Source organism: Nyctereutes procyonoides, unplaced genomic scaffold (genome assembly GCF_905146905.1).
Source record: "Nyctereutes procyonoides isolate TBG_1078 unplaced genomic scaffold, NYPRO_anot_genome, whole genome shotgun sequence".
In the NCBI taxonomy this organism is placed as follows: Eukaryota; Metazoa; Chordata; class Mammalia; order Carnivora; family Canidae; genus Nyctereutes; species Nyctereutes procyonoides.
In genome coordinates this window covers 29,870,428-29,885,859 of record NW_026575160.1, presented here as the reverse complement: position 1 = coordinate 29,885,859, position 15,432 = coordinate 29,870,428, and the positions used below count along the sequence as shown (strand labels likewise).

The 15,432-nt window shown below is 41.6% G+C and overlaps 1 protein-coding gene across 10 annotated transcripts in view; it reads right to left on the bottom strand.

The window, feature by feature from the left end:
- ST7 (suppression of tumorigenicity 7) overlaps positions 1–15,432 on the bottom strand; it is a 240,472-nt gene that overhangs the window by 50,140 nt on the left and 174,900 nt on the right. For all 10 annotated transcript variants that reach the window (XR_008663026.1, XM_055314566.1, XM_055314568.1 and 7 more), the window contains one exon: positions 9,645–9,759. Coding sequence is in view for 9 of the 10 variants with exons in the window: in XM_055314566.1 (XP_055170541.1) it covers positions 9,645–9,759 (115 nt within the window). In the remaining variant the exon portion in view is untranslated. The remainder of the gene's footprint in view (positions 1–9,644; positions 9,760–15,432) is intronic.

Here is a 15,432-nt window from a genome sequence, read left to right as displayed (position 1 = left end):
CTTCTGGACGTTAACAACCCTAAACACCTGCTTACAGGTTTCTACCCCGCTTGTATACACTTATTCGACTATTTGTCGCTCTGACCTTTCATACACTTTAATCATTTGTGTTTCCTTTACATTTTCTTTCCACTGGGAATAACTATAATGTCATCTTTGAGAATCTCCCATCTCTCTTGAACTATTTCCACTTAAAAATCTCTCGGTCTCCTATGCCCAGTGGTGCCAGCACAAAGCTGTTCACTGAATCTCAAGTTAGAGGTTTATATTTATCTTTCCTCCGACTTAAAGAAAGGGTATAGCTTTTGGCTTTTGTTTGTTTTTGGATTCAGGAAATCTGGCAACGACTAGCGCTCCCTTCTTTTACTACTATGATCTGTAAGATAACACGATCTCCTTCTCTTAAGGTTCTTCCAGTTTGGTAAAAGTTAAATTCGGCATATTAATGACTCTCAGGCTTTGCTTACTTTAGTAGCGGCTGAACAAGTAGTCAGCATGGCAAGAATTGATCAGATGCTTTGCTTTTAGCAAATGAGACACGTCGATCTGCATCCACGGGCAGGCATGTCTCCAAGTTCAGAACCTGTAAAGCCTAGGGGGACACTCCACCTGTTCCCCACATGCCACATTTTCTTCTCCCCATGTCCCTGTCGGACTGAGCAGAAGTAGTTAGGTGTTAATGGGCTGCAGGAGTCCCGGTAGGCTCTGACTGTGTCTTAGTTACACTCCCCTGGCAGATTATCTACAGTTACACTAGGTCTACACAGACCTCAATTTCCTGTAGTTAAGACATCACTAGAAACCAAATGAAATTAAGTGCTTAGAGCTTTAAAAAGGAAGCTCTGATAACCCAGGAAATAAAAAAGTTTCTGCACTGGGATTCCCATTTGTTGTTTAAAGAAGAAAACCAAACTCTAATGGTTCTTTTATACTTTCTGGTTGAAAACCTACCAGATATCTCCCTAACAGATAGAATTCTGCTTCTCTGAGGTCCGAAACCATGTCCCCAGTGCCCTTCAGTGGCACTGCAGCCCTTCCTGTCCTAGTCCCTCTACACCGTGTGCTCTTCCCTTAACCACCTCGAGTCAAAAAAGGGCAGAGCATGAATCTACTGTGCCGCTCTCTCCACTCTGAGGTCAGATGGACCCCATCCCTGCTAAGACTGCCTCCTGGTCTCTCCTGTAGAATTAGGTCCAAAGCTTGTTGAGGTCCAGTCCTTACCCAACTCATGCAATGCATCTTCGGCGCTTTGCTGCAGCCCTCCACCACCCCTGCTTTGTAGGATACATGGAATACTCCGCGGGAAACTGGGTCAATCCTGCTCCTGAACCTTTCCATATAGTCTTTGTCTCTAGTATTTTCACTGTCTGGCTCAACCCAGATGCCACCTCCCCGGGAAGACTTCCCTTACTTCCCCCCAGGTAGGGTGTCCCTTCCATATTGGGTTACTACTGCAGTCTTTACAGCAATTGTTTTCTTACTTCCCTTTCCTACTTACATGGTGTGTGTTAGGAGTTAAAGCTGTGTGTTTCTTCACTTTGTACCCTCGCCCCAAAACAACGTCCGAAACATGGTGGATGTGTTTGCTGAATGAAATCTCAAGCTGATGTACTAACATCTCAAATCCTTTGGTACTGGCCACCTTTCATATGCAAACACTCACCCCTAATTTAGCTTCTGGAAGCCGAAAGGGTCAGGATTGCTGGGTGTACTAACACGGAATCAGAAGCTTGTTATTTCTCAAACATGTGCACTGCGGTTATTGTTGCTTATGGCATTCCAGCAAAATAGATGACACTGTACTGGTTCTAAAGCCAGATATCTGTTTGCAACAGCAGCGGAGTTTACAAGTGAGGCAGGAAGAAAGCAAGAGTACAAGCTGACAAGGTTGAAGGGAAGTAGAAGGGTTTGGGGCCAAAAACAAGGAAGGCAAACCACACCTCTTCTGGCTCCCTAGGACCCGTTATGGGAACAAGGCCACTGAAGGGAAAGGTCATCTCAGGGAGAATGACTCTGAAGTTTTCAAAAGCCATAAATGCTCCTAATAGCAAAACTGAAATTCAGTGTAATAATCTTGGGAGAAATTTATGTAATTTGGAGTAAAACTGTCAATTTGATGTGTCTCAGAAAAACCCATGGGGCAAAAGTTTACAGAGAACAGTTTTATCAGTGATAATCTTTTTGACCTAATTTGCTTTTGTTCATCTACAATCATAATAATCAAGATGTGATTTTAAAAGGATCGTTACTGTTCCTATGCATGAGCTAGGTCAATCGAGGGTCAATTTCGTATCGATGATTCCAAGACAATATTTTCAAGGGTAGCAGCTAGCATTAATAAGCCAAGCACCCCGCAAGCGAGGACACTGTGTCCTGGTGAGTCTCCACCTAAGAAGCCACGCACTCACGACAGCTGCTCTGAACGTCTACCCTTGCACACGAGTGTCCAAGAAGAAGAGAACACAGGGCTTGCTCTCAAAGAGCTTCTCTGCGCCACTTTAGCATGTTGGAAACAGATTCACCGAACACTGATTCATCCCACCTCAATCTACTGTGGGTGGTTCTGGGGTTTTTCTGTTTTTGTTGTTGTCATTTTCTATCTTTCCCTACCAGACTGAAGGCTTCTCGGCAACACAGAATAGATTATATTCATCTCTGACTCTGAACGCACCTAAAAGTTTGCATTTTCATTATAAGGATTTGGTGGATCCTTGCTGAATGAATTTGGAAAGAAATTAACCTAATACTCCCTGTAATCATTTAAGATTACGGAGTATCAAGTACTTTTCCTCGGTCAGGTAACACACTGACAGTCTGGCAGTTTATATGAATCCACCACACTTGGCCTTGACAGATATTTTCGAAGCCCTAACCTGAAGGACCAAACAAACAAAAAATATAGCCTATTTCTCCTTCCTGACCTGTGTCTGGACTAGATGTGCTACTACCGTCCCATTATGCGAGGCTGTCCTCCATGGGGCTTTCTTCAATACGATTTCTCAGTTTACTTCCGTACACGATGTGATACAAAGGAAACAATAAAAATGTAGAATTCTGTCCTTAGAATTCTTTTTCTTTCTTTTTTTTTTTTTGGCTCCAGACAGTGTGAGGTCTCTTTGTCCCACCTTTAAAAAGCCAATCCAAGGTCCCCTTTCAACTAAAGGGAAAAAGTGCACTGAAGAAATAAAAAGGATTGATATACAAAACTTCAAAAAGATGTGCCACCTGGGAGTTCAATGATTCAATCGGGAAATACTACGTGACCTCAGTAATTTGGGGCAGGGGGAGGGGCAGCCGACACAGACTCAACTACACCCAGAAAAATTCATCTTATGCCACAAAGCCAAACACCAGATGTTATTTGCAACTTTTGGATTGGATTACCCCAGAAGGTCTGTGTCACAGAGCCCTTGTGTGCCTAGTGCCCCGGAGTCAAACACGGCAGTTTATAGGACGGTAATGGCTGGCTGGGGAGGGATGTCACGTTGGCAAACTACGATAACTAGGCAATAAGGATTACTAAAGCCAATATAAATTTCAAGGGTTTGCTCGTGTGCCAGCTATGTGAATTACAAATGTATGCATTCATAAACGTTTTCCATCATCAGAGACAATAGAAGTTTCTCGTGCATATAGTCTTTATTAAAATAACATCGATTGTTAGAACTCCTGCTCGCTGCATGTATGATATGATAGTCAATCAGTTGCTAACTTCAAAGGCCGAGTTCACCTGACAGATCTACCTCTTGGTTTCCCAGTCAGCGGGGCACCCAGTGCAAAGTTATAAAGGGGCCATCATTTCTCAGTGACTCATCCTTAGCAGCCTGAAGCCATAGCCCACGGTATCAGTGCTAATTATGTGCTTCTTTGAAGCAGTGATGTGATTCATTTGCCCACTTTTACAGATGCTCTTCAACATTTATCTTGGTATCCTTGATCTTTCCGTAAGGGCCAGCCCAGAGAAGGGTGCTAGACCAGGCTTACAGTCTGTCACTGGGGACTGACTGCATTTCAAACCTTCTTTCTTAAATGCAGCCTGGTTTTGTAGGAGATAAATCTCAGAAGCTGTTGTGCCGGTGGCATCGTAACTCAGAACTACACACTTGACTGAAAAGCACTGTTTCGGAAGTCTGGACTGCGTGAGGCTCAAAGCCTGACGCTGGGGACCTGAAAACAGACTTTACTCACTGGTCCTCCTGGCATCTCCAATCCCTCTTATTCGTGCCTATTCCTTAAACATAAATGGAAAATAGCCTAATGAAAAGACAGGGTATCCGGTGACCACTTCAAAGGAACTGTGATGATAGCTGAGTAGCCTGTGTTAGTTATAAGGCCTTGGGCAATGAACACGGTTTACGAAATTTTTACTTATAACTACATGCTGACTCTGCAAAACGGTATCAGTAAAAAGCTTATTGTCTGAATAGTCTCAACATAGAGTAATTCCCTAATGCTTTCTTTAGAAACTCTGTTTTCAATCTACTGAGATGAAAGTATTTCCCCCAGTGTTAGCAATATGTCCTGTTCTTGAAAGTATACCCTCTGCACATTACCAGATGGCAGATAATAATGCTAATTTAGGATGGGCTTGATGGCACCGTAAAAATGGTCTTGATACAGTTGTTGCATTTATATAACATTCATGACTATATAACAGACCAGTTTGTCCCTCGCAGGGAAATTTCTGCCACCAAATTAAGGGCAATCACTAAATGACCTAATGGAGTAAATATCCAAAAGGGCTTGGATTTATATCGCCACTGGTGCAAACTGCCCCAAGGCTAAAACAATTTGTCTTTTGATCAGGAATGAAAATCTCTGGCATTTTTTTTTTTCAGCTTTCCAAAAGTTTAAGAATTGTTTGTAGATGCAATTCAGCATTTCCATTCTTATCAAATATTTATCTATCTACATGTCCTATTAGATCCATAATTCATTTTAGTAACAGGCCTTAACACTGGGCACAAGCCAGGGCTCCTATTCTCTCATTTTGACTGACAGTTTATATGCGGTCTTCCTTTCGAACAAAACTGACTGAGAACGTGGTGAAGTTCAGGAGGGCTCTTGGCTCTTCATAATGGCGAAGAGTTACTGAATGCTTAACGTGTACCCCACACGGTTCTAAACATTTAACATGGATTAACTTCTTTAATTCTCGTGACAAATTTGCTAACTTGAGACAGACAAAACTAGATGCTCCCAAAGGTAACTTGCAGCAATCACACTCGCATCCACTTGCTCTATAAGATTCTTCTAACGTTGAAATGCACAAATGATAATGAATAAAAAATGCATGAATTCTTTCCCACATTATCACCCTAATCTTTGAGACTTCAGTTTTCAACGTAGGTGGCCTATAAGCTCCTTTGAAAGGCAACCCAAAGCTTGTAACAACTTTCTCGATGGTTCTAAAAGAAGGTTCTGATGACTTAATGATCTTAAAAACATTTGTGTTTATAACTAATGTATGACTAGAAATAAAAAAAAAAAGATGATGAACTCAAATTAAATCAACACCATACATCAAACTCCCTTTGTGACAAAGAAATCAGGCACAAGGTGACTGAGAAGAGAAAGCCATTTTTGAAGGCAGTTTCAGAAAGACAAGCAAACAGAGATATACCAAGTTCTTAAGGAATTATTAAAAAGGAATCTTAAAAGACAATCTGGCATCACTGGAAGTGTGCACTACAGCTCCAGCCCACCTCATTCGTGCCTTTCTAAAAGGAGCGAGAGAGGCAGAGCAAGTCATTTCAGCAAGGCTTACATTTATGGAAAACACATGGGCTTTTAGAGCCAGATAGTCCTGGATTTGAATCCCAGTTCTGCAGTTTTCAAGGAATGTGGTCTTGAAAGTTACTTAAACTCACCAGCCTCAGTTTCTGCATCTGCAGAAATGGAATAACTATCTCCTTGCAAGGTTATTGAGGGTTACGGGTAATATGCATAACCTGCTTGGCACACGGTAGGTTCTCGATAAACTGAAGCTAATAATAACAAGAAGAACGGCATTAATGAAAAGCAATTAAAAGGATACCGCCAAAAAAATAAAAATAAAAAATAAAAAAGATACCGCCAACAGCAGAGACAGTGGAAGCATGACGGCCAAGACCGTGGGCCTGGAGTCAGCCCACCTCAGTTTTTATTCTGGCTTTCTTTCCCTCATCGAATTCACATCTTATTAGACAAAAACTGACCTCAGTTTGTCTCTTTCTCTTACAATATAACGTCTCCATGGCTTTACTTTGACTCTTAGGCTCTTCATTTGAACAAGTTACTCATCTCTGTACAGTTACCACCGCTATAAAACAGGAGTGATAACAGTGTTGGCCTCGTATGCCTGTGGTAAGAATAAGTGAGTTCATCTGTGGAGCTTAGACTCATACCCGACCCTGGCAAAATACAAGAACTCAATTAATGCTAGTTGTTGCTGCTGTTGTATGAAGGACCTGGATAAAAAACTGCCCACGCATAATGTGGGTTAGTGAATTGAAAAAAGGAGTATAAAAACTCCTGAGGACAGCAAGACAGCACTTCAGACTAATGGCTGGAATAATATAACACGAGAAGTTATCTCAAGGGCAAAAATCAAAATTAGACTACAGATTACAAGGAGGTATGACCAATTAACTGGCCATCCTACTAGGGATCCAGGTGCTTCACCGTAAGAGGAGTTTGTAAATGTCACTTTGAAAACTCAAAGCCAAAAAAAATTTTTTTAAAAGATGGAGAACAAAAAGAATGAGGCAAAGGGATATATGTTACCTCCCTCCTTCCTTTGAACATGTTGGCTCCCGCACCCCCCACCCCTGTGCCTTGTCGTATTTCTAAATCGTTTCTGCAAAGGTCAGGGAAGCAGCACAAATCCCACTGTGTCACTTCCCAACACACTATTTGAAAAATTCGGCCACCTAGCAAAAGTAATAAAGGAGGACCGCTGTACCCATAAACCATCCAAGAAATAGCTACCCAACCAGAGCATTCCAATTTGCAAAGATAACATATAATCTTGCTGCTCTGGGTGTGGCTCCATCAAGAGGGATGGAGAGGCTGGGATTCCAAGTACTGTCTGCAGCATCTCGTGGATAAGACGGATGACATCCGAACTAGGGTGAAGAACAGGACGCCCCTAACTGCTGTCTGTACTCCAAGCCCTCTAAAGCACCCACACTTTCTTGCACAGGGCCAGAAAAATGAGGCAACAACCCAGTCAAGATCCTTTGGGTCTCCAGGAAAAGCAGCCGGGATGGCCTTGAAAGAGCCCCTTTTATGGGGTGGGGTGAGAAACAAGAGGCGGATTTTTTAACAGTCTTGTGTGGCTGCTGCTCATTCTACAAGAACAATAACTTCAGCAGCCACTTCATTTTATTTCTACTGTAAATGACACAGGCCTGGGCCAAGTCCTCACCAAAACACCCTCCAGAATTCAGTCGGGGTTAGGTCATCTGCAGTCTATTGACAACTGCTGAACTCAAAACTCCTACCAAGGCATCTCAGCAACAGTTTGTGTCCTGCCACTAATGAGGCTCTTTTTCCATGAATAATGAATAAGAACATCATCTCTGTTGCCAGGTACACAACATAAACAAAGCTCAACACAAGGGCCCTGGTATGGTGAGTTTGTCCATTCGCGACGAAGGAATTTTGCAAAGTGTGAGCCAAGATTTAGCGGAGGGTGGGACGGGCTGTTATAACAAATAATGTGAACATATGTTATCAGAATCTAATAAATCAGCGTTTGGTTGTTGTGGAGCCGAGGCTGTGCAATGGGATTGATAGAGATCACAGAAAGCTCCAAATGAGTTCATTTCTCCATTTTACAATCAGTCTTATAACACAAAGCTGATGATGTCTGTAATGAGCTGAGATCGCTGCGAGAGGAGCCTTACGAGACTTGAGGTATCAAAGGCTCTACCAGTTAGATCTTTTTTCCTAAGCCTTGGTGTAGTGGGTTGAGCATAGGTCAGCACGAGGGATGAGAACACCAGAACGCTGCTATGGCACAACGGCTACAGGGGAGCAGCTGGGAAATGTGCGTGGCCACCTGAACCCAGGTACACGGAACTGGGTTCCTTTTGTACCAAAAGACCCTCGGTGTATGAGCATTTTGCTTATGAGGTAGCCTTCTGGCTTCGATTCCCAAGATTAGCCAAATAGTGAGATCCCAGAAAGTAAACAAAGAACAAAAGTGAGCTGACATGAAGGCCAAACAGTCTTTATTTTGTTTACTGTCAAGCACGCCACAAATACTTTTCTCTCTTCCTAAAATCAGTTCCATACTAGGTAGCCTGTATCTTGTTACACGGGGTGCTTATGTTTGCACAGGCCAAGTAATGCCATCACTGGCTGCGGGCTTATAGCTTCCACTGATTTGAGCAGGAATTAACAAAAAAACAACAAAACACAGCTAAGTCTCCCAGTGCCTCAGTTTCCCCAACTGTAGGAGGTAACAACTCCAACCTGCTTCAGGGATCCCTTATGAAGAACTGTGTGTTAAAATAAAATCCTTTGTTCTATGTGTCTGAGGAATTCCTGGAAATTTTGACCTGAGTAGTTCTTTAAATGTCCTGAAGATGCTTACTAGAAACAGAATACTTTTTAAAGCAAAAAATGAGCGTGTGGTAAAAGTAATCACCCCCTAACATCCATTCTATAAGCAAACATGTTTATCTTGGGGAGAGAGTTAACGAAATAGGTAGAATAATATAAAATTCTGCAGAGATTCCAGGAGCTACGTCATGGCAGGGAATTTACGTGGATAATTCATATGCAATTCATCAAACAGTGAATTCACAGACAATGGCAACATAACACAAGAGTTTGGAAATCTCTGACATGTGTCAGTTTATTTTTCTGGTTTATTAAGAACTGGCAAAATGAAATAAGCTCATGGGTAAGTAACCTGAATGGTGAAGGAACTTCAAAGCCCTTCACGTAAAGAAATGGGGGTGAAGGGGGGGGTAGGATATTTCCTGGTTGAGAAAATGTGTAGGTAGTGACAGAGAGTAGCAGAAAGGGGGGACAATCAGGAATTCCTGCCTGGTGGCCTCAAACAGATAGGAGTCAAGATCATTTTCTGGAACAGAGGGAACAGGTGACAGGCTAATAAGGAGAAGACCTGGGATGAAGGGCACCTTACTTTTATCTTCAAATATTTCCTGAGCTGTCGCAAGGGCTGTAGTAAGGGCTACTAGCTGTTCTACGTTGCTTCAAAGGATCAACATGACCAAACAGGAGTGGTCACAGTCATCCGACGTGGGGTCCTAGCAGGAGCTCGAACAGTCGGGGCTGTCCCAACAGGGTATGTGGGGCCTGCAGAGGTTCTGAGCGATCCCGACCATGGCGGCACTAAAGCAGTGCATAAATAGCTCCTGTTGACAGGAAGAGGAGAAAGGGAACCTACTGGGAGGGGGGACAGGAATGTAGCGCAGACCACTGGACACTTCTGGCCCCACTAACCAACCATTAAACTCTCAGATCCTATAAAATGCCATCATAAAACTGTAGGTGAAAATTCTCTAAGTGGATCGTTATCAAAGTCCTGTACTATGTGAAATGATCTTTCCGATCTAATCACACGAAACACAACAAGAAGAGAAAAATACTCTCTAATACTCAAGTAGATAAAGACACCAAGAACTTACCATCATACTTTGCTAAGACTGCCTGAACATCAGCATATGCTTGTAGTTCCAGAAGGGCTTCTAAAAGGTTTTCATGGATGTTGAACATGCTCAGCAAGGGGAACTCCTTCATTAACTAGGAAAGAAGAAATCAAGGATAATTAATATATATATTTCTTACTTTCTAAAAGTGTCACAAGTACTAAACTATGATACATTCATATGACAAAAAAAGTATAGTTTTAGAAGGATAGGTGATGCTGAATTATAAACATTCATAACAATTATTATTTTGTGAAGAATTAAATGTTCAAATCTTTTCCTGCTATTTTGGGAAAATGGCAGCTTTGAAGTAGCGAGAACCTAAGATGGAAGAAAATCCCAAAGAGAGGAGGTTTCATAAAACTGAACACGATGCTTAGAGGTAGCACTCAGTAATATTAAAATACGAGAGCGGCAAATTAGGTAAAGGTTGAACACTATATCTCATAGGTGTTGACAGTTTAACTTCGTCAAAGAGCAGTTTGATGAAAGCCAGAGAACAGAAAGGGAAGCAAGCAGGCACTCTTCTTTTGGAGCGGCCTGGTGACAAAGTTTTGGAGAAGAAACAGGAAAAGAACTAGAAGGCGATAGAAGGGTTGAGAAAATGTGCAGGTAGCGACAGAGAGGAGCAGAAAGGCGGACGATCGGGAATTCCTGCCTGGTGGCCTCAAAAAGATAGGAGTCAAGATCATTTTCTGAAACAGAGGGAACAGGTGACAGGGAGGAAGTCTAAAGATGGGGGTGGACGTGCAGAGTAGCCATACAGGGAAGAACTGCTTGGGGGCCCGTCTAGGATTGCTAAGGCCTTCTTGAGGGCTTAGCAAACTGGGGCCCATGAATTCAGGGAGGCTCCAACTGGCAGGCTTGTCCAGTTCTAGCTAGCAGGGCTCAGCAGCCCCGGCACAGTCACATGATGACATGAGGAGGTTGCACCCGGGCAGGTTGAATCAGATCCCGTAGAAAGTCAAGGAGCAAGGAGAGTTGGCTAGAATGAGGAAAGAATGATTAAAGGAATGGCCTGAAGGTTCTAGACAGGATGGGGAGCAGGAGGGGTCGCAAAGGGAGTTAAAAGATGTAATACCGAACTTCACTGGGAAGCAAAGGAAGAAGAAAGGACCAAGAATTTCAAAGTAAGCTCCATCCTAGAGAAAGAGAACTGGGTTCCTTACACAGCACAATCCTGCACCTAGATGGTATACATGCCCGTGTCGGTGCGCACTGAAGTATTTGTACGTGTGTGTATCCTTTATTTAACTCCTTTTACGTCAATATCCTTAAAGTAATTCTTCTAAGTAAGAGAAATAATACTCAAAAATAGGCTAACTCGGGATGCCTGGGTGACTCAGCGGTTGGGCGTCTGCCTTCGGCCCAGGGTGTGATCCTGGGATCCCAGAGTCAAGTCTCGCATCCGGGGCCCTGCATGGAGCCTGCTTCTCCCTCTGCCTGTGTCTCTGCCTCTCTCTCTCTCTGTGTCTCTCATGAATAAATAAATAAAATCTTAAAAAAAAAAAACAGGCTAATTCACTGTAGGAAACCAGTGGATATGTTGCCTTGACTGTCTACTTCTTCCTACATTGGAAATATGTGCCATGTTGTCTTGTTTTTTTAAAGCTAAGAATTCTTTAGCCTATCTCTAAAAATAAATAATTCTCTGCAGCCCCAAACAGCATTGTGTTACCAGCGAAAAACAACTATCAAAATGATTATGTGTTCAATAAGACTGTCTGAGCCCCCTAGAGACCGCCTGCAGTACTTTCATTGCTAGTAAAGGAAGTGAATAAGACTATACACCACGCATTGTTAATGTTCTGTAACCAATAAAAGTATTTCTTGTTCTGGTTCACTTTGATTCTGGTTGACATCACCCTTTGATTCTTCCCCCCTCTCTCTAATTAGAGCTTGTTAGAATTAAAGCTCCCTGTCATTCAGCATTTGGCAACACAATAAAGACATTCTCTAAACTGCAACATTTAAACATTTACCATTTTTGACCAATTCTTCAGGTAAAGGTCAAACTTCAAGGACACACGTCATGTTCTGTAATTTTGAAACTGTAATTCCAAATAGTAGCATGGTGAAGCTTGAAAACTGAGAGGGGAGTCTTACTAAGATCCAATGAGACTCTGTGAGCAAACACAGGAGTCTCGGCCTGTTTCAGCAGAACTTGAAGCAGGATGCTAGCGGTCTGGGCAGCAGTGCTTTCATTGGAAGCTTGGAAAGAGTATACAGCATCCAAAAAAATAATCACACACACACAAAAAAAAGATTTTACACATGGTGAACAGCAAATGTCAGAGAACTAATCAAAGTCATATGATCTGGAAATCTAGCTTTCCTCGTTTAAATGTAAATAAGGAAAAGCAAACTTGGGCATCCCGGGTGGCTCAGTGGTTTGGCGACTGCCTTCGGCCCAGGGCGTGATCCTGGAGTCCCGGGATCGAGTCCCGCGTCGGGCTCCCTGCATGGAGCCTGCTTCTCCCTCTGCCTGTCTCTCTCTCTCTCTCTCTCTCTCTCTCTCTTTCTCTCTGTATCTCATGAATAAATAAATAAAATCTTAAAAAAAAAAAAGAAAAGAAAAGAAAAGCAAACTTCCACTGCCCCATCTCACTGGAGCTATCACCTTGCCCTCCCCAGCCCTTCACAACAAGCTCTCTTAGAAAAAAGGCCACACACACTCTGCTCCCTCGCCTCCCTTCTTGTCTCACTGCACAGCTGTACTCGGGCTTCCACCCCACAGCTCCCCGGAATCTGCTCCTCCCACATTTGCACGTGACTTAAATTGCTCCTATGGATAACTTCCAGTCCTTTCCTTGCTTGACCTCTGCAACATTTGACAGTTTGATGACTTTTTCCTTGAAATTCTTGTCTCTTTTGGCTTCCTCAACACCATTTTCTTCTGAATTCCTCTATTCTTAGCTCCTCACTCCTTCTCTAGTTTCCCCCTTGTCTCCTACTTAGGAGTAAGTAGCCTCCCTGGTCCAGTACTCTTCTCATAAACACCTGGATATCCAGGACTGCTCTTGTGTCCAGGGTCTCGATATTACCACCTTTGTGAAGATGGCTCCCATGTTCTCATCATCCAGCTCTGACCTCTCTCCCAAGCTGCTAACTCAATTTGTAAACGGTCTCCCTCACAGTTACCTGGCGCATCTAATACTGGTCTCATAAATTTCTCCTCCCCAAGCCAACCCCTCAAACTCGTTCTTCCCTCTTGGTATTTCCTATCTCAGAGAAGAGAGCCATGAATCTCTGCTACTTTCTTTGCCCTACCAACTACAGCCATCCTAAAGGTCCCCAAACCCCTGAACGAATATGTACCAAAGGCGAATAGCTTCCAGCAAGTTCCCAGAGAGCTCTGTCACACGTGTTCAAGCAAACACCTGAAGAATCTGTGTTATTCTGTATGTTGGTAAATTGAACACCAATAAAAAATAAATTTATTATTAAAAGAATAAATAAATAAAATTAAAAATAAATTCACTTCTAAAAAAAAAAAACACCTGAAGAATCTCATGTCCTCTTTTCTCTGACCTGCTGCCAATAACTTAGTTCACACCCTTATATTTGTCCTAAATTGTTCAAACAGCATCTTTTCTCTGCTTGCCTCTGGTCCATGCTTCACACCGCTGTTAGACGGCTTTTCAAATATACACACTTGAGTCCAGCACACTCTTGCTTAAGGGGCAACCACTGACATGGCCCCAAGGGAATAGGCAGATGTGAATCCAAATTTACAAACAAGGCTGTGTATCACATTATTTATAATAGTGGAAAATGCAGGGTGCCTGGGTGGCTCAGTGGGTGAAAGCAGCCAACTCTTGACTCAAGTTGTGATCTGGGGGTGGTGGGATCAAACCCGGTTTGGGGCTCCCCCCTAATGCAGGGAGTCTGCTTGAGATTCTCACTCCCTCTCCCTCCGACCCTCCCCCACCATGTACACATGCGCACATGTGCTCTCTCTCTCTCTCTCAAATAAATACATCTTTTAAAAAGATAGTGAAAAATGCAAGAAACTTAAAATTTAACCCATTATAAGGCTTTCAACTATAAGGCACAGTCATCTTTTGGGCTTTTATATGTCAACATTAATAGTTAAATTCTCAAACAATTTTTAACGACACAACCTAGGAAATGCTGACACACAGCATTATAATAGAAAAGGCAGGATACAAACTCTACTTTGCAATAAGATCATGCTTTTCGTCTGTATCTAGGCATAGAACCACACTTGGTTAGAAAAATGGCAAAATGTTTTAACAGTGGTTATTTATGATTAGTGAGATTAGAGATGATTTCTTTCTTTTTTTTTTAGAGATGATTTCTATTTCTTCATGTTTTCCATATGTTCTAATATTTTTAAGAGGAATGTCTATGTACATTCTATAAATTGGAGAGGAAAAACTATTTTTAAGAATATTGGCTACTCTAAAAAAGAATGAAATCTTGCTATTTGCAACAACATGGATGGATCTAGAGAGTATAATGCTAAATGAAATAAGTCAGAGAAAGACAAATGCCATATGATTTCACTCATATGTAGAATTTAAGAAACAAAACTAACGAACAAAGGAAGAAAGAGACAAACCAAAAATAAACTCTTAAGTATAGAGAACAAATGATGGTTACCAGAGGGGAAGTGGCTAGGGGGATGGGTGAAATAGGTAATGGGGAGTAAGAGTACACTTATCATGATGCAGAGTAATGCACAAAATTGTTGAATCACTAAGTTATACACCTGAAACAAATGTAAAATTGTATATTGACTATACTGAAACTAAAATCTTAAAAAGAATAAAATGGATAAAGAAGTGAAAAAAAAAGAGAATACTGACTTTTAATATCAAAAAACAAGTAACTCACTTTAAAAATAAACAGGGAATGTGAATAGAAATTTTCCAAAGAAGATAATACAGATGGCTAACAGGCACATGGAAAGATGCTCAACATCATTAATCACCAGGGAAATGTAAATCAAAACCACCGTGAGATATCATTTCGCACCTGTCAGATATTATCAAAAATACATAAAACAACATGTTTTGGTGAAAATGTGGAGAAAAGGGTGCCCTGGTGTACTGCTGGAGGAAATGTAAATTGGTATAGCCACTATGAAAAACAGTATGGGAAAAAATTAAAAATAAAATTACCATATGATCCAGATATTCTACTTCTAGGTATTTAACTGAAGATGATGAAAATACCCACCGAAAGAGATGCAAACCCTTAGGTTTGCCGCCTTGTTTACCATAGTTAAGATATGGAAGCAATTCAGTGTCCATTGATAGATGAATGGATAAAGGAGGTATTACTCAGCTATAAAAAGAATGAAACCTCACCATTTGCAATCACGTGGATGGATTCACTTAGAAGATTATGCTAAGTGAAATAAGTCAACGAAAGACAAATACCCTATGATCTCATTTATATGTGGAATCTAAAAAACAACACAAGTGAATAAACAAAATAAAACAGAAACAGACTCATAGATATAAGTAACACATTGTTGGTTACCAGAGTGGGGAAGGGCTGGGAGTGGGAGAAAAAAGGAGAAGGGGATTAAGGGGTACAAACTTCCAGTTATAAAAGAAGTCAGTCAAGGGGATGTAATGTACAGTAAAGGTAGTAAAGTCAATAATATTGTAATAACTTTGTACAATGACAGAGGGTAGCAAGTTATCTTGGGGATCATTTCATTCAGTATAAAAATATTGAATCACTACAATATACACCTGAGACTAAGAAGATATTATATGTCATTTATACTTCA